The following is a 23,472-nucleotide window of genomic DNA, read 5'->3' as shown; positions in this document are numbered from 1 at the left end:
GAAGACTTTGAGATAGCGCCTTACCCTGGCTTTACTTCCGCCGCCGACGCCGTGATCAAGAAGTTTTGGATACGTAATGCATACTCTTTGGGTTTCGTTCATATGTAGTTGATAACCCCACCGTGATAACTCATGCCTCTCACACTTTCTGTTATGCTTGATTGCAGCGCAATTATAGGGTGGCGACTGAGCATAAGAAGAGGGTGGACGTGGTCCTCCGTAACATGTGTCGGAAGTTGACACGGCAGCAGTGGTACAACCAGAGGATCACGTGCATCGGCCACTTCTATGCTGAGCAGGGCGTAAGGTACACAAAGCCTGAGATTGTGCAGGAACTCGCCCCGGCTATGACGATAGATGACTTCATGTTGGTAAGTAATTGTCAATGCGATTCTATGTACTGCGGCTAACTTGCAACTATATTGTTTGTTCTTCAAATGAGTTTTGATTTTGCAGGTTGTACCACATTGGGCTGATAATAATAAGAGGGCCGCCTTCATGGACTTGGTCAAGAATTGGGTCGCGAAAACCCCGATTTCAAGGCCGTGAGCGACCGGAACAAGGCCAACCGTGGGAATCAGGGAACACACAGTGCGGGGAGCAGCAACACCGATCGCTATCGGGAGCGTCTGGTACATATAAAAATGGAACAAGCTGCATTTTTTTGATTTTCGATGATATGCATAACATTTGTTTTGTGATGCAGGGGAAGAAGCTCGGGAGGGAACTTGGTGAGATGGAAGCGTGGACGCACATGAAGCTGGTGACGCCCCGTCCGAACGAGCCTCGGCCCGCGCCTGAGATGTACTACGGCAAGGCCAAAGAGAACAAGGAAAGATACTACGAGGAGTACGCCAAGCTCCATCCAGAGGTGGAGGACCCTATGACCGAGCCGGTCGACGAGGTGGCGATGATCTTTGGCGGGGTCCGGCCAGCCGCATGGACGTCTGCCTGCCTTTGGGGGTTTCAAGCCTCAGAATAACTTCACGCAGATCAAGGCTACCCTCCCCTCCGGCAGCTACGCTACCTCCTCGCGGACTACATGCCGTTCTCGGGTAGAGGTAGATGTAAGTCATCCACACTTTCATCCTCTGTTTTGACTCTTGTTCCTGAATGGCTATGTTGATGAGACGCATTATTTCTGAAATTGTAGACTCAGCTCGAGGAGGCCTATGCAGTAGCTTACGAGGAGTATCTCGAGAAGATTAAGGAGCATGACCTTGTGAAAGATGCCTATGTCCAGTGGACGAGCAACCAGATGGCGGTAAGTTTCAATCTCTATGGTTGCAAAACATCATAAGTCCCCATGTTTGAATCTGAGCTATCTCTCCTGTTTCTTGCAGAGTTTCACTCGGTTCATGATGACTGGAGTGCGAGAGGAACCACTCCCAGAGCCACCTCATCCGGGGCCGACGCCAGTGTTCCCGTCCAAGGAGGAGTTCTATATCATGTACAAGCGTCAGCGTCAGTTGACCCCGGTAAGTTGCTAACTTGGCTAAGTTGCTAACTTGGTGTGACATGGCTAAGTTGCTAACTCCCTCCAACATGTAGGGATTGGGAGAATCCGGGAACGACGCTCCTGATGGTACGCCGATGCACCCCGGTCGCTGTTCTCCTGGTGCTTCTGCCGAACCTCGGCATGGTTCTGCTTCCGGTGGCTCTCGTCGTGGTTCTACCTCCCCGAGCACCGTCGAAATACAGCGGCCTCACTTCACCCACTCGGAGCTAGATCGTCTGGAGCTAGATCGTCACTCGGGTGGTGCACCACCATAGTTTCTACATTGTACTAGCTACATGACACATGCTATATGTGTAGAATGATCTATGTAGAATGACTATATGTACCGTATTGCTTGTGTGCTATATTTGTACTAAATTTGGGATTTGGTGCCATATTTGTGCTATATCTGTGATGTGAGCTATATGTGTGCAATTCATATATGATACTGCTATTTTATATGCAATTGCTGTGCAAATGGAGCAAAATCAGGGAAATAAAAAAATCTGGGCAGCAGCTGTGCCAGGCCCATAGCTGTGCCAAATGGCAGGGCCTGTGCCGACGGTGACACCGTCGGCACAGCTGCTGCGGTTCGCGCCATTTTTTTCCAGTTTGAAATGCCGTGCGTTCGCGCCGTTTCTGGGAAAAAACAGGACGGCATGTGCCGACGGTTACACCGCCGGCACAGAGGGACGGTAACGGCGAGCTGGGACATGGCGAGCCACGTGTGCCGACGGTAGTACGGCCGATGGCCACCGCCCAGCCGTCGGCGTACGCGTGTGCCGACGGTGGAGGCCTGTGCCGACGGTGAGCGCGCCGCCCCCGACGCGATCTGTGCCGACGCGAAGACGCCGACGGTCACCGTCGGCAGAGACGGTGCCGACGGTGCTCCACCCTGTGCCGACGGTGCGGGGCCGTCGGCGCACCCCGTGTCTCCCGTAGTGAATTGTGCTTCTCATACATGAAGGGTTTCAAAATTAGGCTCCATTTTAATATATTTAGCTAAATAGTTTAGACAAGATTTGTAAATAGAAATGGCTCCTTCCCTGAATACACCGTGCCTTATATGTTGCCGTTGACGAGCGTGCTCTACAACCTATCTCCACTTATATAATGTATGTAAAAAATTGTCAATGAAATGCAATTATATTTAAACCAAAGGTCCACATTAAGATCTGGTTGCACAATTGTGTTTCTTATGTAAAGGTCTTGTCCCATCTTGGTACATTCAGCTAAATGTTGCCAGTAGTAGAGCCATGTCGTATATCGCCATTGATGAATGTGATCTTTAACTTATGTTCCACTTGCACTATGTACTCCATCCGTTCCTAAAAGTAAGGCGTATTTTGGTACGTTGGGATATGTCTTTGATCAACAAATGTTGAATAAGGTTATATGGCATGAAATTTTTATCATTTTTTGTTGTTTTCAAAAGTATTTTACTATTATACTGATTGTGTATCACATTATAAGCGTATTAAAAGAGTATATTTTTGTTAAAAATGTGCCTTAATAAAATAAAATGCCTATAGGAGTGAGTGTGTGAGTGTGTTCATAGAGATGAGCGTATGTATATATTTATCCAATAAACTATATTTTAGGGTTTCTATTCAATATTGTTTGACAAATGGCATCAAAATTTACTAGGCTGAACTTTGGTGTGGTGGATATTTCCTTTGCTCCATGTATTTATAATGAGGTAGCTCATGCATTAGCTGCGTTCGGTGCCGGCCACAAGGCGACCGTGCATGCTGGGTCAACATGGTTCCAAAAGATGCAATGTGTGTTGCAGCCAGTGAGTTTGCAGAGTCGATATAATAAAATTATGGTGTTCCGGGTAAAAAAACTGCCTGGCCAATATTGTAAAGAAGAACCGTTCAAAGAATCTGGTGCCCTAATTTGAATCGTGCCGATAAAAACTAGAAGGACAGAGTGCCATGGAAACTTTAAATAAAGACCACACCCATGGCCGCAACTCGCAACCGACTTTCGGAGCTCGCACGCACACCGCCCATGCTCAACCCTCGCCCACGCCGGCTATAGCCGCCTGCTCCACCTCCCTCACGGGATGGCCGCGCCCGTCCGCGCACTGCAGGAGCTCGCCGTAAGTGGGGCCCTCTAGAATTTACAAAAGCCCATAATAATTAGATCTGCCTTGGTTAGTTGGTTGGAAGGCCTCCCCTCTGCCGTGTCACCACTGATAATGGGACCCACTGTCACATTCCGCGTTAATACCATTGCAACGAATTTTCCCAATAAGACCTTGTTTGGTACTAGTGTTTTAGTGGGGATAATACTCTAGAGTATTGGGTGAATCACTGCTGTTACCCAATCCCCACAAAATCTCATCCTCAATCCACTAGGTAGGGGTAGAGTATTGGGGATTGAAAAAATTACACTAAAATTTCAGAAAAAGTGGGGATAAGTGAGGATTAAACTCGCTCATACTCTAGCACCAAACATGTAGGGTTTGTTTGGTATTAGAGTTTTAGTGAGGATTAGTGGGGATAATCCGCTCCAAATTTCAAATCCCCACTTATCCCCAATACATGTTTGGTGCTAGAGTATGAGCGAGTTTAATTTCCACTTATCCCAACTTTTCCCCAAATTTTAGTGTATTTTTTTCAATCCCCAATACTCTACCTCTACCTAGTGGATTGAGGTTGGGGTTTTATGAGGATTGGGTGACAGATTCACCCAATACTCTAGAGTATTATCCCCACTAATCCCACTAAAATACTAGTACCAAACAAGGCCGTATTGGGGATAAGTGGGATTTGAAGTTTGAAGCGGATTATAATCCCCACTAAAACTCTAGTACCAAACAAGCCTTAATGGTGGATTTTGCAATTTAAACGAATGTGGTAATTTTTCGGAATTAACTCGATGTTTGTAGAACACCAAGCACACCGGAGCATCGCTCTCCTGGTACTGAATTTCCTGCTCGTCCAAGCCACCACTGTTTGCTTGCTATAAAACCAAGGGCACCCCATAAGCTTGTGGACCATCGCTCCCTTTCCTTCTATACACCGAAAGCGCCGCACGTCCGATACACAATGGCATCACCGCTCGCCGGCGTTCTCACCGCCAAGCACTCCTTGGCCGTGCTCCTCCTCCTCCTCGCGTCGTATCCGGCGTGCCACGCCGCCGTGAACGTCACCACCATCCTGGTTTCATTCCCAACCGGGCATCGTCGGCTGTGTGCACTCAGAGTTTCAGACTGTTAGAGTGGAAACCCCAAATGTTAAGAATAGACCTGCTGAAATAAACATACACCTACGTAGCTTGGAGGTTATGTACTTCGCGCAGCAGTTATTTGTACCGTCTGCTTCTTATTTCTAGCTTTGGATGCCATGCATTTGCAGTCAGTTTTGTTTTTATTATCAGCTTTGCCTTGATCCAACTGAACATGCATGCTTCTCTTTTATGGGTACACCCCTCAGAATGTTTTCACAATGTTAAGTCCGTTTAAAAAAAAGTGAGTTCCAGTAATTGCTTGCTTGACAAACTATCGATACACGGTGTAACTGATGAGTCAAAATATTGCTTAGACTAGAGAAAAGAACTGCCTACATGTCTGAAACTGCATAGAAATACTGCTGCTAAAAGGAAGCTCATGCTCGTCGGATTTGATACGATACAGCGGTTGTTGCAGGCCAAATTGTGTCTGGCGAGACATAACAGTGCTTAGACTACAGAAGAAACTGCCTACATGACCGAAATTACATAGCGATATTGCTGTTGAAAGGATGCTCGTGATAATCTGAAGTTGATACGATGAAGCAGTTCTTGCTTTGTATTTGTCTAACTGACGGCACCAGGCTCCGATGGGGTGCATGACCCTGCTGCGTTGCCCTTGCTGCTCCCATTGGACATCACTTCCTTGCCCTTGCACTTGGGCATCTTCCCATCCACTTTCCTCTTCTTTCTATGTGGTCCGGCAGGATCATCTCCATGCCTTTCAGCGCCGTAGTTTCTCCCCAGTCGCAACTCTGTTTATTGATCAATCGATAGAAACTTAGGTTAACTAGCAGCGTCCAATCAGTGTATATAAGAAAATATTTCTCGTGTGTAAAAAATTAATTGAGCAGCTAGCGTGTGCCGTAACCGAAAATAGATAATAGACCAAGCATTTTGAACTTGCCTAGATGGTTCTTGTTCATCTCGACAGCTCTTTCCTGAGCAGCGGCTTCCCGTGCCACCATCCGTTTTGTCAACTCCATCAAGCACTCAGCTGCCTTCAGTAAGTTTTCGGAGGCAGCATCGAGCCTTTCGCAAGCTTTCTTCAACTGCTCTGCCGCCAATTGAAAGCTGCGGGCTGCGTCTTGTAGACGGTGCTGCGGGCAGCCCTGTAACAATGAATTGTTAACACTATCATCAGTATAAGAAGCTGATAGACGCTACAGCTACTACATTTTTCCTAGATCACACACGGAGATACCTGCGGTGCCGGCAGAGGAGCGAGCATCGGTCCTGCAGGCGACATCTGATGCTGCTGCAAACGTTTTAGAAGGTTTGATTTTGTGTGTGAGCTACCATTTAAAACTGAAATTCCTAAAGTCAGCGCTAAAATAAACCTAGATTAACTACTGTGTGTCGATCTGCTATTGAAGAACATCTGATTCAATTGTTTCCCCCGCTACCCAGATCCATAGGAAATTTTGGACTAAAGCTAATTAGTTCTGTGGGGATTATACTATACCTGAATGAGCAGCCTGCACACAACGGCTGCTCTTGGCCCTGACCTCCCTGCCGGCTGGGCTGCTGCGGCGTCCATGGCTGTGCAAGCGACTGGCTCTCCGTCTGGAACCCTGATGTTTGCTACTGTGGCAGAGGAATGTGTGCCATCCCCCGTTCCGCTGCACTCTATATATATAGGATAGGAGGGGCAGGATGTACATCTACTTCTTGTCCGTTCCATTGCCAAAGAAACTGTAGAATCAGTGGTATTACCATTCGGTTTGCATTGTACAATAGGAGGGCAGGATGTACACATCTACTTCTTGTCCGTTCCATTGCCAAAGAAACTGTACAATCAGCCGTATTACATTCGGTTTGCATTGTACAATAGGAGGGCAGGATGTACATCTACTTCTTCCGTTCCATTGCCAAAAAAACTGTACAATCAGCCGTATTACCATTCGGTTTGCATTGTACAATAAACGGTAAAACGAATGGTAGGTTGGGTTGTATGTCCAGCGAAACTGCAGAATCGGTTGGGTTGCTGCTGCTACCACGTGAGTCTCGGTCAAATCTCACACGGGACTATGGTGGTGTTTCCTTTTGCCAATATCGTGCCACTAGGAGCATCTCCAGCCGCGTCCCCCAAAAAGATTTGGGGCTCGCCGGACTAAAAACCGTTCCAGCCGCGTTCCCCAAAGCTTATTTTTATCCGGCGCACCCCGATACGGTGTCTGGCGCCCCGAGCCCGTCCCCGTCCCACAGGGGACGTACCGGGGACGTCGACACACCGAAAAGCGAGGCGGGGAGTGGCGGGGCCGACTCGTCAGCGGCACAATAAATTTTAACCTAACCGTCGCCTACCTCACGATGGAAGTTATTGGCGCGCAGCGACGGTGCAGTTCCTGCAGCGACGGTGCAGTTCCCGCAGAGCCGCAGCGACGCGTCCCGTCGCGCCTAGCTCTGCGTACCGACGTTAATGAGCGCCACCGCTCCTCCGCCTCCCTCCGGCCTATAAAAGGGTGTAATAACCCAGAACATAGGAACAACGAATGGTAGATTTAGAAATGGGATGTGCATTTCATCGCAAAACGGGGGAAATTTTCGCGCCTTATTGCAACTAAACCTAAGAGGGATCGAGGTTCTCTCTCATTTTGCACTTAGGGTTAGGCAAGGTGAGTTGGGAAAATTTCGACATGATCTCTTTTGTATTTTGTTAATTTGGGAGATGATTTCATTTGGCAAGTTATAATACATTGAACAATAAGCAATAATCATTATGGAAATTGAATTCACAATTCAAATACAACTTATGAATTCAAATGAGTTTGAATTCCAAATTGAATATTAAATACAATATTTATTCAAGAATATAAACATTACACAAATCAAAAGCTCATAAATAAAATTCGAGCTTTATTGATATATCAACACAGATTACATTATCTTTACAATATTCTTGATACAAGAATTGATGCACAATAAACAGAAATGCAAAAGAAAGATTACAATATTGATTCTAAACTAAAACCTAGACTAAATGACTTAAAGTATATCTTCATGGTCATATTCATCTTCAAAACCTGCAAAACAACACAATATGTAATAGCCAGGGGTTAAGTGTTAGACAGAATTCAGTTTGGACAGAAGTTAAGTGTTGACAGAATTCAGTTTGGACAGAACCAATTGTCCTGCACACTTGTGCTTGTCCAAAGTCTTGGACAGCACAAGATGAGCCGCATAGAAACATTTTCCCCGCTGAATTTTGGAGGAGCTACCGGGATTCTCCCCCACAGTTGCAGCTCCTCCTCTTTCCTTCCACCACCATGCCACCGAAGAAGCTCGCCGCCGATGGCGCGCCGAAGGCGAGGAAGCCGCGGGCACCAAAACAAAGGCCGTCGGGCATGTCAAACACGGAAAGGGCGGTGGATCAGGAGCGGCGCCGGAACGAAACTCGCGGCAGGGCGGAGAGGGAGAAGAAGTGCAACGCGAAGAGGGTGGTGGCGGTGGCGGAGGAACATGCGAGGTTGATCTCCATCAACTTCGGCAGTCGCGCATCGGTCAATTCCCCGGGCCATGGCCGACCCAAGGTATGATCGGCTGTCCGTCCTTCTCGCCGACGTCGCCGGCCACGGCCATGTTCCACGACACCTACGCCGCCGGCATCTATTTGCAGAGTGCCAACAAAAAGATATATGCAGGTTATCCAGATTTTAGAAAAGGAGTATCTTTCTTAATAAAAGAAGTTAACTCACCTGCTATTGCTGACCACTGACAAGGGAAAACAACTTTGTTTCCAGCCTTGCTCTAAACATTGACCTGTAATATGCAGAATTAGCTAGTCCGAGCTGCTCGAGATGCATGAATACACAGTCCTATTCCTGCCCATTAGCTAAATCAAGTTTTGAAATCAATTTCCACTGATGTCTATTTCATTCTAATTCGTAAAGTGTAGTGCTATTTTAATGCCTTAATCGGTTCGTAATTACTTGGTAGTAGTAATTTGTCTTCATATGCTAGTTTGATGCCTCTCTTCTATAGTGGATCATTCAAATTTCTTCTGATTTTATTTCACAAGCACTCATAATTTCTTCTGTACTCACTTTATGCACTTTAAGCAGGAAGTGACAAGGCAAGAGGCATTGGTGCTGTTCAAAGACACTGGAGGCTTGACTGTAATTTGGAGTTGTACAAGGGCACTGGAGGCTTAGCTATAATTTGGCTATCAAGTACTTGTTATCTTTAAGATCTTGTGATAAGTGTACGTCCTCTGCATAATGACCATGGTGCATTCAACTGATAAACTGTGTTTTTCTATAATAGTTTAATTGTATTTGTTTCTTTTCAAATATACACTCTTCTTCTAATATGTTAGGTGCATAACAGTATGTTGTAAGGCTGCTGTTGTTCAAGCCATGGCGGTGAGTTCAGCGTGCCACAACCGCGGTGGTGGTGCTATCTCGGTTTCAGCTACCGTTCTCTCAGGTGAGGGACACCCGTTTCTCCTCACCTCTGGTTCCTGGTTTGGTGCGTTGTGAATCTGCACATGCTTGCATTCGTTTTTGGAATTTGCATCCCGATGTGTGCCAACAGCTGGAGCTCAGTAGAGAGCTTTAGGTGAAAAGTTCAGATTTTTTTGTTTCAATTTCCGTGTGAGCGAGTACATGTACGTCCAGATAAGGTTTGGTTTTCGTTTGATGTAATATCGACTCATGATGTGCAAGATTAGCTAGTCTGAGCTGTCAAGATGCATGCCACCAACAGTTGCAAGAGCCATCGCCTTATTGGGTCTTGGTTTCTTTTTCCGTTGAATCTTAATATCCAGACAGTATTACCATGGGTATGACTTTGTACTTGACTTGCATGTTGCTTGAACTATTGCTTTGTTTTATTGCATTCCTTGTGCAAGTGTAATGACTGCCCTGTTGATAAATTTTCTAGGATGCACCATTTGAAGGAATCTAGAAGACCTGGAGCGGTGGCCTTCTTCTTCGATTCCATGTTGTGTCTAGGTAGATTCTGGTAAGTGCTAAGTGTTACACGCTGTGCATAGTAACCATTGATAAAGTGTATTTGGTTTTCCATAGTAGCTTAATTGTATTCGTTCTTTTTTAATATATGCAATCTTTTTCTAATATGTGAGGTGCGTCAGAGTATGCTCGGTAGACCTAGACGGCGAGTTAACCTTGCTGCAACTGCGTTGGTGGTGCCATCACGGCTGCGCCTGAAATTCTGTCAGGTGATTCCTTGAGTCAATGCGCTTGGTCCTCCCATCATGCCGGTGAACATTCAATTATTTCTGGTTCTTTTTGGATCGTGCTGCTGGTTATGTAGATTATAATATGGTCCTAGTTTTTATTTAACTATAATGTCTAAAATGAGTAACGATGGTGGTGCTGTCTTCTTCGAGTTGGCCATCAAGCTGAGTTGTTCATATTAGCAATTTTAGAATTGTTAACTCAGAAATGCCTTGGTAGAGGATTTTCTTGCGCTGCTCTGCCATTTCAACATGATCTGTACTCATATGCTTCACCGTGCCGTTTAACTGGTGCTAGCATGCTTGAGAATAACAGGGAATGCATGTTGATATTAGTTTCCTAATTACAACATTTTTCCTTGGAAAAGCATCAAGATGCGGTAGTATTTTCGCATTCTTGCGCCATGAGATGAACCAAATTAGTTGATTCCACTTTATCTAGATACGGATGTACCTAGATACGTTTGTTAACTAGATACATCCGTATCTAGACAAAGTGGAATCAACTAATTTGGATCGGAGGGAGTACTATATTGTTTTTGTTACTTCAGTATTTTCGCATTAACTGGTGCTAGAACGCTTATGTCTTGACAGCTAGTTGTGTATATTATATTTCATTTGTTACTTCAGTTATTCAATTGAATCTGTTTTTCATGTACCTATGTATTCTTCACTGACACTGCCCTTCATTGTCTCAAAGATGCATTTCTGAATTGATGGAGAGGGTTGCCAGAGGAGAAGATCCTACATAGCTGCATAAATAGCCAGTGGAAGAAATCATACCAGAGGTGAACCAAACACTTTATTATTTGCTTATAGTGCACATATGCAAATCCTTAGGTGTTTAGGTTAGATGTGCACTTGTCTGGTTCCGTAAGCTGCATTGCAAACATTCTGAACATAGCATTGCTCATTGTTTGTTGCAGATGGAGCCACACAGCAAGTCCTAGAGACCAAACCGTCGTCGATGGAGTTGGTGCAAGAAGATAGATCCAGCACTGATGGATAGTAATGATGCCGATCCCATGCAACACACTTTTGCTGGATGAAATATACCAAAACACAGTTAATGTAAGTCATACAATACCTTGACAAACTTTACATGGCTATTGTTGCATTTAAGAGGATTTGCAGATGGAGCCACAGCTGAACGAAATCTGTAGCTTTATGCTATTTTTTTTTTGATTCAACACAATGAGGCAGTAATAAGAAGCTGGTTTAGGTTCAGTTTTAGTGTATTTATGTTGCCTCTGGAGTTGCATTTAGTAGAGCTGAACCATTTTTCTAATATGAAATGTTGATTCTTGCGCCATGAAAGTGTTCTTCAGCTGGATTGTTTCGCCCATTCGTGATGGATAAAAAAATAGAGCTTCAGTCTTTCTACTCTTGTTTCCTTTTGCAATTCTGCAGTGGAGATTTGATCTAGGATTTGTTTCTTATTGTTTCTAGTTCGTTTCTATTGTGGCTGGGCTGCTGGGAGTACTTTAAGCTTTTTTGTGTATGCTTCCTGATGTTAAGTTGGGGATCTCCAGCTTTTTGGATTAAAAGCGTACGCTTACCTTTTTCCTAATGTAATACACTTCGGAAACATTATGCTTATAATCGAAAGATAATTCTGGACCGAAGAATGGCATGGTAGATAACTGCTACTTTGCTAGTACAGTTAATTTCGACCTACTAGTACTCACAAGCAGCAACTGGTTAAGTATTTCTATAACACCTTTCTTTGTTTTTTCCAAACTAACACCCCCACACCATACACTTTAATGTAGAAGAGGTGAAAATAGCTCCGTCTTGCTATCGTTGCAGTTCCCACATCATAATACTTGGGTCTTTTGATGTTCCATTACTTTGTTTATGCTGCCATTAGTTTTGCTTCTAGAGTTGCATTTAGTAGAGTTGATAATGGTTAAAGAGTTACCATTTTCTTGAAGTGCTAGTGCTTAGGCCATGTGAGTGTTGTTCTTCAGCTGGATTGTTTCTTGCATTTGTGATGGACAAAATAGAGCTTCAGTCTTTCTATATTTGCTACCATTTGCTCTTTCGCAGTGGAGGTTTGCTTTGGGAGCTGTTTCTAATGTTGTCTAGTTGATTTCTTTTGTGTTTGGGCTGATAGGAGTCCTATAAGATTTTGGATTATGCTTCCTGATGTTAAGCTGGGGATCTCCAGCTATTTAGACTAAAAAGCATAATGTTTTCCCTAATTAAAAAGATGGGGATCTTCCTGTAGTGACGTGGTGTGTTCGTTTGATGGTTTGTTTGAAGCGGTAGGGAAAGTCCTTGTGCCTAGTGTCGTCCATGTTGTTATTGCCGTCCAGGCCTGAGCATAGCTGATATGTAGCTGCCTGTGGTGTGTAGTATTTTTGCAGGCTCACGTGTGGCCAGTTTAGAGAGTTGCTGTCCAATTTTTCCCTGTATTTTTGCACAGTAGAATAAGAATAATAGCAGTGCATGATTTTCACCTAATTTTCATGGTTTTTCTTTCTTGATGCTGCATGCATATACTATATGGGGCTGTTGCTTATTCGCTGCAATGATATAACCCGTTTTAACAAACTATTTTAATTTGCTAAAACAGCTTATATTGTGTAACAGAATGATACTATATTGCTGTCTTGCAATTTCTGGTGACATGTTTCCTGTTTATATGCCAAATTTCCAAGGGCTTGTCTTTTTTGTTTTGATTGACTTGCTGCCATTTGTGTCTTTGTGCAGCTGAAACACTTGTGTATGTAATTATAGGCCTCTGCATTTATTTGAAGATAGGTTACTTCCTGGTGACAGGTTCATCTCTATGCCAGTTTCCTTTCGTGACTTGCTCTTGTTCTGGTTCTATTCTTATCTTTAAAACAAATTGATGTTGACAATAACTCCACATAGTAGACTTGTTATAAATCTAGTAAACATGTAGATTTACGAGTGCTGATGTGTTGCGTGTGTTAAGTAAAATGCTCCTTTTTTTAATTTTACTTTTTAGGGTTTTATTTGCTATACTGAATATGGGTTGTTTGTTCCTGATCAAGGGCAAGGAGGAGGACTAAGAACCGGCAAGCTGGATGGAGCTATAGTCGGTAGTTGGAGTACCCAGTGACAACCAAGACATGCTGGTGAGCTGAATGTTCCAGGTCGGCTTTGGTTGTTTATGATACCTGCAGTTTCCGGTGATATGTTTCTTGTTTATATGCCAATCTCCAAGAGATTTGGCATTTTGTTTCTGTACATATCGATTCATTTTCTGCCGTTTGTGTGCAGTTGAAAACATGGGCAGACGCGGCAAATGGCATCAGCTGCAGTATAGGTTGGGTGCTCATGCATGCTCCAGATGATGCCGCGAGTTTTGTTGTAGTAAGAATCGATAGCAGTGTGGTGGTTTCCTGGGAGTTGCATCGATCATAGTTGTAATCGTGTGTTGTTTGATGTACCAGGCGCGCAGGAGTTGTGCCCCAGATTAGATGAGCATTAGTTCGTTGCTGGTTATTTAATCCTTCTTGTGGAAGTCAGTGAAAATATGAACTGGTGAATTAAGATTGAGTTAGTTGACCAAAGTTATATATGCAGGCCTGGTCAGTAATTTCAAATATTGAGAAACAAAAATAGCAATCAAAACATGCCACACACACATACAAAAAAAAAACAAGCTAATGCAAACTAATCTAGACATGATCACTGAAACTCCTAGTTTCCTATAAAAATCTTCATTGGTCGCTCCTTTGCTTGCTGAAGAGGAGTACGATCGTGGAAACAACAAAAAAAGAACTTGGACATCATATACCTTCTAGTATTTCAGCGACTTCTATTTTGATTCATAGGATTCTAAAATTTCACGAGTAAAACAGATTTTCGCCTAGGTAAGATGGTCGATGTATGCCTGTCATCACTGACCACCAGTCTACAGTACATCTTGGGGAAAGCTGTATTCACCAAAGTTATATCTGCACGACCTATGCTTGATCATGCGGAGTTCTCCGCGGTCGCAGCGCTCCACCTCCACGCCGGTGAGCACAGCGAAGCTAATCTCATTAGGCGTGCCGTCGTTGTAGCAGCGAGAGCAAGCCCCCGGCGGCACCGGCTCGTACGTCTGGTAGAGCTTTGCAACGCAGAACCGGCCGCCATCACCCAGATGCAGCAGGTGCGACCTCACATTGAAGCTCCGGCTTGGCGCCCCGAAGCCACCCTCCCACACGCCGTGCGCCCGTAGAGGTGCGGCGGCTCCACCAGGTTCAACGGAGTTGAGGTCCCACGCGCAGAGGAGGTCGCTGTCCCCGGACTCATACCGCCAGTTGTCATGGGATTCATACTGCCATTCGTCATTGGGGAAGCCGAACCATAGGCCGAGCTCCGGCGCGTACTCAGCACGCCCCGAAAACGGGAGCGGCGAGTCGCTGGCCCTGCTCCAGGTGCCGCTCGCAGTGTCCATGGAGAAGGTCCCGCGGATGCGGGTGGACGCCCAGATGTGCGACTCGCCGACGACCGCGTAGGCGCCGAGCATGTCCCTCCTCTCGGGGTAATGCGGCCGTGGGTCGTGTTCGCCGGTGCCTATCGCGTCGTAGGGTGGCGGCGGGAAGCAATACCAGTACCAGTCACTATCGATGTCAGGCTCACGCGCGGGGTAGCGAATAAGCGCTCGCAAATTTTCCTTGCTGGGCACGACGCCCTCCTCCTCCCCCATGAAGTAGAGGTTGTCGCCGACGGCGACAGGCACGGTGTCGCGCTCAGGCAATCCGGTGCAGAGCTGCGCGCGGACAGAGTGCACGGCGTCGTCATAGAGGACGGCCTGGTGCCTCCCAATTATTTCCGGTGTAGTCGGGGTTTTCGCCGTCCACGGCGACGATCTTATCCTTGCTTCGGCCAATGAGCGCGAAGTCCATGGCGATGCCGGGAGTGGAGAAACTCATGCTGGGGACAGGCAAGCGAGCCTCCTCCTTAATCGAGTTCGGCCACAGCCGAGACTCCCGCATCGCCTTTTTCCTAGCCCTCAAATCCTCCGCCGCCGCCTCCATCGTTGTCGCCCTCATACAAGCCGCCGCTGCCGCCGCCGCCCGATCCGGTGAATCATTGGGGTAGAAAAGACCCAACGGGTTGATGCGGTGCAGCGTGTACAAGCTGGGAGCGAACGAGCAGTTCCCGACCACCATGTAGAGAAACCGCCGGCTCATCGTGGCTCGCTCAACAAAGACCTCTCCGACTCGATCGTCTTTTTTGTTTTCTTTTCACCGAAACCTATGCCTTCTGTTATTTTAGGGTGTACGTGTATCAAATAGGACCGGCGGGTGGGTGGTCGAATCGGCCGGTCGGTCGGAGGCTGGAGCAAGCGCGCGCTGCCTCCGGCTCGCCCATGGTTGGATCGCGCGGTTCTCCGGTCGCTCCCTCCACTTCTTTTCTTTCGTCATGCTAGATGATAAAGAAAGGTCGTCGTTGCTCCACACTTGTCTCCCGGGCCTCCAGAACGAGGTCGTCCTGCCGCTGGCCCAGCTTCCGCAGAGCGCTGCGCCGCCGCCGTGGGAAGACCATCGTGCGCGTCTCCGCTCCCGTAGCGCCGCCACACCGTCGACCTCCGCCTCTTAGAGCCACGCGCCGCCGGCTGGGTCGCCGCCGTCCTCCACCGCGCCACCCTGTGCCCCGGGGGAGCCGCCGCTGATCTATCAGGGGGGTCGCCGCCATGTGCCCCGAGTGGGCCACTGCCGACCTCCACCATGCAGGCCACCACCGACTCGGAGCTCCACGGCGTCGGTAACTTGCAGCATCTCCTGCCCTACCGACGGCGCCGGGGCGCTCAACGTGGTCTCCGGATCTCCTTCGCCGCTAACGCCCAACGGGCGTGCTGCTCGCGGGATCTCCTCCACCATGACAGCCAGCATCGTGGCTGCTGCTGCGGGGGAAGGCCTCGATCTAGCTTCTCCTCCTCACTACTCTACATACTTATTACTACTGCTAGCAGTGTCAGCTCTCACTTGGAATTTTCGCTGCATCATCTTCGGCACCAATGAATTAATCAACTAGAACCAAAGAAAATGCCACGGAATGACTGCTCCAAATTTTGGCATGTCCTCGCCTGTTTTTCAAGATACATATCAGAGTAGAATCAAGCACAAAACTCCTCGACACGTCAAGGGCAACGGCGACACACATCATCAAAGTTTCCGCATGGTTACATACAACACAACACACCATGCTGCGTTACAACATCTGCAAAGCTGCTGCTTCATATTGGTGCCATCAGGTCTTCCAGCTTCCTAGGTAATATGCATCAGGTCTCAAGCCGCACCTACCCTGTCCTCCATTCATATACTCCTCCTCCTCCTCCTCCTCCTCCTCGGTATCCTCCAACAACAGAAACAAAACATGATGGTCAGCTCTACAGCATCTACAACAGACTAGCTAGCAGAAAAACAAAGACATGCATTTCTGGATTTGACCAGTGTCAGGCATCCATGTGTGATTTGCATAAAAAAATCATCAAGATTTTACAACAGCAATGCATCATCTGGATTTCAAATATATAATTGCTTTCTGCTCTCAAAAGAAACTTAGTGCAGCTTGCACTACAGGTAGGCACACAATTTACATGACATTTTGCTTTACTTGGCCGAAAGAGACATATACCATATGTTCATAAATACAGCACAACACCCCCTCAAAGCACAACAAGATTTCTAAGCAAGTTAATCTACTCGTAAATCAAGTGTGGTGTCATGGGTACCCAAGGGCTCACCTTAACCCACAGACTTGACGAAGAAGGCCCTCGCTGCCTGCCAGACAGATCCAACAGCCATGGCTACCTCCTGGGCCAGCTCTAGCTCGATCCACTTCTCCCCTCAAGTACAAAAGGGCAAAGCCAAATTATTTTCGAGCTCAAGTTACATACAACACAACATGCACCATAACCATATATACCTCACATTGTTCAAAGAAAGATCCTCTCTAGCCGAAGCTAGAATCCTTCCAGGTGTGCCCACCACAATGAGGACATCAAATAAATCCTTCTTTATGTGAACAACTCCATAGAATAGAGCTTCAATTCAGAACACAAAAGCAATGATCAAATAAAGAAATACGAGGGAAATATACACAGAAGAGAAGTGCAAACAACCAGATTTACAAACCTGGTAATTAAGCCAGCTCTCTTGTGTGGCACAATAAAACCAGCAGTCTTCCCCATCCCTTACTTTGCTTGCCACATGACATCCCTCCAACAGGAAATGAAATAATAAAGTAAGAACTTTATTACCACACAAAAAAACATACATATTGCCAAAGGTAAAGCTGAGAAAGCAAACCGTATGGACTAACTTAAATTGCCTCCTTTTGTCATACTACCTATCACACCAGGATGGATAAAACAAATATCCTGGCAGTGATCGATTGATGCACTTCATTACATTACAAGGCACAAGAACAAGGTTGCTGTGCATGGAGATCAAATTCAGAAACTATCATCAACTTTACAACCGTATGCTTAGGGAAGATCCTCGTCAACATAGATCAAAGCATCATCTATTCACAACAACAAAGACAAGGCTTTAGCTAGCTTGATCAATTGCAGATTGCAGGTTAATTAGCACTAGATTAGAGAGATACCATTGTAGCCAACACTGACACAGAAAAACAAGGATAATTACAAAATGAGCATCACTATGACCAAAAATAGCACAAGTCATTATGCACCATATTTCCATAGCTTAAATAAACTAGAGAACAAAAAAAACACTAACCAAGAACATGATATTGAGCAATTAAGTCGCGAGATAACGCTAACAGTCACCGATAGCACAAGTCATTATGCATATTAATTCAGCTTTTCATAACCTAGAGAAAGAATAAACAGAACACACTGATTAAGAGCATGCTACTGAGACATTATGTCGCAAGCGGTAAGAATCACCAAGAAATGTAGCATTTACTGTATTTCAATACATGGACACATGTCTGCTAATCCAGTGATAGCATGACAGCAATGTATTCCAGCTTTACCAAAGAAAGAAATTCAACCTTTGGGAGCCAATGTTGACGATCTCCTCGATGGTGGTGTCGAGGTCGCCGCGGCGTCAACCTCCTGGACATGTGATCATCTGCATCCGCGCATGATTGGAGCTGCGCCGACAAAAACTACAGCAAGTGAATCGAACCGAAAATACGACACACACATCTCGGACGAGATGACATGTCACACAAACTTCTCAAAGCATTCACATGCAAATGAGAGATGGGATGAACCAATTTTATCAGGATGAGTGGACCAAGTAGTAAGAAATCAGACATTCTCCAGTAAAACATTTTTTCGAGAAAACGCAAAGGACCTTTGCGCTTCATATCATTGAAAAGAGAGAGTTTAGGTTACAAGTCCCCTAGGGGAAACAAAAAACAAGCGAATAAAAAAAAATTCAGTTTGCCTAAATTGGACTAATCATACTACAGACCTGGGGACAACATACTGGACAAATCATGATATAGAGGACTAAAAATTAGGCAAATCAACTATGCTTAGACATTCAATAAATCCTTCCATTTAGGGACTAAGGATCCAGCAAAGGGGATACAACCTACTTAGGAGCAGAATTTTCTTGTTTTACATAATAGAATTGATCCCAGGGTATCCAAAGATGCCATAGCTGAGCTCTCATTAATAGGATGAGGCTGCATAGGGCCAAATGAACAATACGCTCTAACCAAATCATAACATAAAACAACAACAACGTATGCAGCAGATAATAAAAATCAGATCCACTAGCAGTTTTTGCAAGGCAATAACCTAAACATTTTAAGAGTAGAAATCCTTGAAGTTCTTTTGAAGAATATATGCAAATGTTTGGATACCAACAATGTGAAGCACTTATAACAACAGTGTGCCACATACGACAATTGAGTTAACATGTACATATAGGAAACTCCTTATGTTGCATATAAAAAATGGAGAATCGCTTCTGATGCATACATGCAAGTCAAACTAAACCATGCTAGTTCATAAATCAACAACACATCGGTACAAGGAATTAGCTAGCATAGCATCAGCAGTACCAGGATATGCAATTCCTGTGTCGTTAACCTAAATAAAGAGATATGCTTCAAGTGAGACAATGAGCTGATAGCTAGCTCACGTATTCATGATTTGTAGAACCATGGAAAACTCACAACAGGAAAATAAAACATGGTTAAGCGAATCAATCAAATCAAATATCAATCAGCAAGATTTTTCAAAAATTCACCACACCTTTTGCAGATCTGTCTTGTTTTCAACAAGATTTCTTAGATCAGTTAGCTTATTTTCTTTAAGAAAAAACAAAAAGATGGAAGCAAACAAGCTCAGGTGCATGTGCAATTTGATTCTAGCTTAGAAGCTAGCTATGTGCACTTCCGAAAGTAACTCATGTGAGGAATCACTAAGAAATGCAGCATTTCGCGTATTTCAACACATGGACACGAGTCTACTAATCCAGCGATAGTGTTGGCTCTATTCTTACCACGGCTCCAGGCGCAGGAGGCTCTGGCCAGCCCAGCAGCAGTTGCGCCACCGAAACCATCGCCAGTAGCTGCAGGTCGGAGTGGTGGCCAGCAAGAGCGACAGCTCGGTGACATGGCCGCATACACTTGTGCATCTCACATGTTAGAAAACGAAACGAGGTTCAGCATGCATAGCACATACACTGATCACAAGAACAATTACTCAACAAACATCATGAGATAGCATATAAGTGATCTAGGGTTCAAGCAACCTAGAAAATAAAGGGAAATCAAGTGGATGATCAATTATACATTTACAGATTTGCGCAATTACTAAGATATGATCATGAATTAGGTTGTTAAGCTGTCATGGTAAATATTAGTGGTTCATCAACTGCAACAATTAAAAAATTAACAAGATTTCGAATTGCTACTATGATTTCGCTTGCTTTTTTCTTGCTGTTTTGGATGTGAGTTGTGAAATCAATTGCCATCAACAAGCAGGAAAAAAGGCTTAAGGCTTATTCTATGCAAGGCAACATAGGACAAAAATCAATTGAGGTGCAGAGAAGATAGGCTGCTCCATCGATGTGATATTGAACTACCACAGACGATTTAACATCATGCAATGCATATATGACAAACCAGAATGTGGCGGCGGCATGATGTGCTGCTCCAGCAATGTGACCCCGAGTAACCACACATAAAAAAAAAACACCACGCAATGCAAACAGAGATAGCTAAAGCACTCATTTAGCCTCAGTGTTCAACACCAAATTATGGAGAGAGCTTTGCAACAATTCCACTAGACTCCACTACCATGAATCCATCGTATTCATCCCAAATTGCCAAAATCAAACCCACAACATACCTAACTCTGTACAAGGCAGAGCTAGATGGCCGTGCTATCACGGAGAAGCAAGAGGGCAAATGAGAGGAACCAGAAAATTACCGAAAACCATGGAGTCGAAGAAGAAGGAACCGCTTGCAACTGCACGCCTCCGCGGTGAGCACACTGGCTGGTTTCCACTCTTGCCAGGGACACCTAGAACGAACATACATGCAAAACCAGTTCGATCAGTTTCCTGTAGGTTCGAAAATTTCTTTCGATTGTATGCAGCACAAGTACGGAAGTGTAGAGTGATCTAGGACGACAGCGCCTGCAGAAGCAGCTCGACAAATAGGTCCTCGTACAACAACAAAAATCGATGGCGAGCATCGGGTACATTCTAGAGCGCGAAAAAAGGGGGAAATTTTCGACCTTTGGGTGGCGAGAGGTGCTCCTGGATGGACGGCGGCGTGGTTGTGGGGCGAGGTCCTGCAGGTCGTGGACGCGCCCCATCTGGCGCTCACGGCCGCGTCCATGGTGTTGGGCGACCACGCGAAGACGCCGGCGAGGCAGGGGCGCCGGAGTTCGCGCGCGGACAAGCAGCGGCTGACACGGCTGTTGAATCGAAGGCGAGGGCTAGCAGCACCGCGCGAGGCTGGGCGTCGTCGTCCTCGACGCCGGCGCAAGGGTTTGAAGCAGGCCGGGGAAGTCAGCTCACGGAGGCGAGCCGTGCTGGAGCGCCGCAGGCGGCAGGGGAGACACAATTTGAGGTGCGGGCCGGTGTGCTGCATCGGCGTGCGAACCAAGCGGGGAGACGGCGGCGACGTCATGGGTGGCTGGCGTCGGGGAGTTGGGTACCAGGTGGCGCGTCTCTTTCTCTGTGCTTTGGAGAGGGAATTGAGGTGCGATTTTCTTTGTGCTTTGGATTTCCCAGGAGCTCACCACACCACCTTAATTGCATGGCATACATAACTAACCCACGGAAATTGTGCCGCTCACAATCGCAGGCCAGTAATTAACTAGGGTAATCTATCCGATGCATCCATCTCCTCCTTAATTTAATTTACAGCGCACCTCACACCTTTTACACAGTTACTAATAATTTTCCGAATCTAGGTCACCGATCCGTCGAGTGTAGAGGTGGAAATGGAGCATCAAATAGTGTTCTTCTTTGTATCGCTTTCTATATTTTTAAAACGAATATCGATGCCGACCGAGTATGAATTGGAGCAATAATACGAATTGCAGCGGACTGATTTGTTAATTTCTCTAGGTTAGGTAATTGACATATTAAGTACGAATTACTGAAATTAGCTAACATAATCTTATTTATATACAGGTATATCCATTTCCAAATCCTTGTTTTATTCAAAACTCAATACCATATTTGGATTATTTTTTTCCGCAAAATGGATCCGGATATTTACCATATTCATTTTCACAAATATCCGGATTCGGATATTACGACTTCTATTTTCAGTTTCTTGAATACAAATATCGGATAATATGGACTATCCACTACCAATTTCCACCCCTAGTGGTGTGAAGCATCTCACAATTCCGCATTGCTGCCCATCCCAACAAATCAGAGAGAACCGATATTTTACATATCTCCTCCAAATTATAGTTGGTGGCACAACGACGACAAGGGCGGAGCTTCCTTGTCGAGCTGCAGCGATACATGCATGTTTGTTACGTCCTCAAATAGTTTTCCAACATATTTTTTTGACACATCCTTCAAATTCTTGGGATTTGTTTTACCGTCTCGTGCATGTGTATATGCATCCATGCATTACTTATGGCATTACTTTTTTTGTCGAGTCAAGTTTTTAGCTAAAACCTCTTAGTCTAAGAAATCTAGAAGTGTGGTGGGATATGAGAGGGTGGCGTCGGTGGTGGCATGTTGCTTAGGTGACATGATGACAAACCTGACCTCATGGGGATCCCTTCGTTCACGCCAGCGCTAGCGATGACGATGATGTCGCCGCCGATAGAAAATCATGTTTGCTTTCCCGCCCTCCTTTTGTGTCTCTCTTTTTGAACCTCCCCTCTCTTCTGCCATTTTTCTCCACCACTCTTCGAGATACTTCTCTCGCTCATTATTTTTATATCGTTATTCTCATGGCACTAGCTTAGGTCTATACCATGGGTCTAAAGCTCTAGTCTAGGTCAACCATTTAGATCTAGGTTTTAAGTACAAGGGACTATGGTGTGGGTGGGGGTTAGGGTTTATGGCCTCCTTCGAAAACCTTAGACCTAAAACTAGAGTTACTTGGACATACACACCGAGACATATAAAAGAGAAAATTCACATGGAGTGACCATTTTGGAAGGAAATCTTGGGATAGACGCCACGGAGCCCACAAAACAAGGTTTCGCCTAAAACTGGAGAGAAAGGGTACGAAACCTCCCCATTTTTGCATGTGGTCAACATATGTGTATACAAGGTTGTTGTGAAGAGGAAAATACGATATAAAACTCCGAAGTCGCATCTCATTCGAAAAACATGACTACCTCGGAGTAAGATTGGAATTTTAGTACAAAAATCCAACTTCGAGGTCACCGACTCAACTCTTGTAAAAACTTGGACTCTACACTAACACAAACAAAGAGATAAATCACATTAAATCACCACTTCAGAAGGAAATCTAGGGCTTGACGTGACGAGGCCCATGAAAAAAGGGCTTCGCCTAAAATTGCAAGAGGAATCGTCGAAAGCCCTACACTTGTTGCATGGGATCAAATTGTTGATACATATGGGTGTTGTGAAGAGAGAAATCAATCGCACAACTCAAAAGTGGCATCTCCTTCGCAATAGTGACTATCCACACACATAATACAAAACTCCTACTTCGAAGCCACCAAACCAACTATTGTAATAACTTCGCCTCTCTTGGCGGTTTTATGTGGTCTTCCCATCTTTGGCATCGCGAGGTTCTCAACGGGGCATGAAACTATAGCCTAGCATTTTGCTCGAGACACCATCTCGGTCTGTGCTCGACTCCGCATCGCCTTTTGGAGGGCGACGCCGACGTGTGTGACATAGTCTCGGCTCCGTAGTTCCACGAATGTGTGCGACACAGTCTGGGCTATGTAGTTCCTCCTCTGCCATCGACGGGCCACGGTCGCTTCGCTGTAGATATTTGTGCCTACACCATGTAATCATCTATCGTGTTATCCCAGGACTCGTCTCACCTCGAACGGATATGTTTGATGAAATTTCCCTAAACAATAGACTTTTATTTTCAAAAGTTATTATTTCCAGCATGA

General features: G+C 45.4%; 2 protein-coding genes and 2 long non-coding RNA genes across 9 annotated transcripts; 3 read left to right on the top strand and 1 right to left on the bottom strand.

Moving 5' to 3' along the window:
- Positions 1-224: 224 nt before the first annotated feature.
- LOC139832338 (uncharacterized) lies at positions 225-1,788 on the top strand. The gene is made up of 5 exons (XM_071822075.1): positions 225-371; positions 978-1,067; positions 1,154-1,264; positions 1,344-1,478; positions 1,552-1,788. Exons 1-5 carry the CDS (start codon positions 225-227, stop codon positions 1,771-1,773), a joined length of 705 nt encoding a protein of 234 aa, XP_071678176.1. The 3' UTR covers positions 1,774-1,788.
- Positions 1,789-8,791: 7,003 nt separating this feature from the next.
- LOC127308385 (uncharacterized) lies at positions 8,792-13,506 on the top strand. Its single transcript, XR_011746623.1, has 4 exons — positions 8,792-8,939; positions 9,054-9,700; positions 12,959-13,060; positions 13,188-13,506. It is a non-coding gene; the product is annotated as an uncharacterized lncRNA (long non-coding RNA).
- On the top strand, positions 9,932-12,951 carry LOC127308384 (uncharacterized). 2 transcript variants are annotated; one of them, XR_007856470.2, is made up of 3 exons: positions 9,932-9,959; positions 10,636-10,723; positions 10,862-12,951. It is a non-coding gene; the product is annotated as an uncharacterized lncRNA (long non-coding RNA). The 2 variants fall into 2 exon arrangements; XR_007856471.2 differs by having other exon boundaries at positions 9,932-9,980.
- Positions 13,507-15,947: 2,441 nt separating the features above from the next.
- LOC127308386 (uncharacterized) lies at positions 15,948-21,120 on the bottom strand. 5 transcript variants are annotated; one of them, XM_071821570.1, is made up of 9 exons: positions 20,635-21,120; positions 20,326-20,418; positions 19,394-19,528; positions 17,925-18,026; positions 17,226-17,429; positions 17,039-17,122; positions 16,830-16,947; positions 16,648-16,741; positions 15,948-16,256 (listed from the first exon to the last, which is right to left on the bottom strand). In XM_071821570.1, the coding sequence occupies exons 1-4, from the start codon at positions 21,030-21,032 to the stop codon at positions 17,981-17,983; spliced, it is 672 nt and encodes a 223-aa protein (XP_071677671.1). In that variant the 5' UTR covers positions 21,033-21,120; the 3' UTR covers positions 15,948-16,256; positions 16,648-16,741; positions 16,830-16,947; positions 17,039-17,122; positions 17,226-17,429; positions 17,925-17,980. The 5 variants fall into 5 exon arrangements, with proteins under 5 accessions (XP_071677671.1, XP_071677673.1, XP_071677670.1 ...); XM_071821572.1 differs by having other exon boundaries at positions 16,648-16,749; positions 17,039-17,429; XM_071821569.1 differs by having other exon boundaries at positions 17,039-17,429.
- Between the last annotated feature and the right edge of the window lie 2,352 nt (positions 21,121-23,472).

Source organism: Lolium perenne, chromosome 6, assembly GCF_019359855.2.
Source record: "Lolium perenne isolate Kyuss_39 chromosome 6, Kyuss_2.0, whole genome shotgun sequence".
NCBI lineage: Eukaryota > Viridiplantae > Streptophyta > Magnoliopsida > Poales > Poaceae > Lolium > Lolium perenne.
Note: the sequence above shows the minus strand (reverse complement) of the source record. Positions and strands in the feature narration are given on the sequence as shown.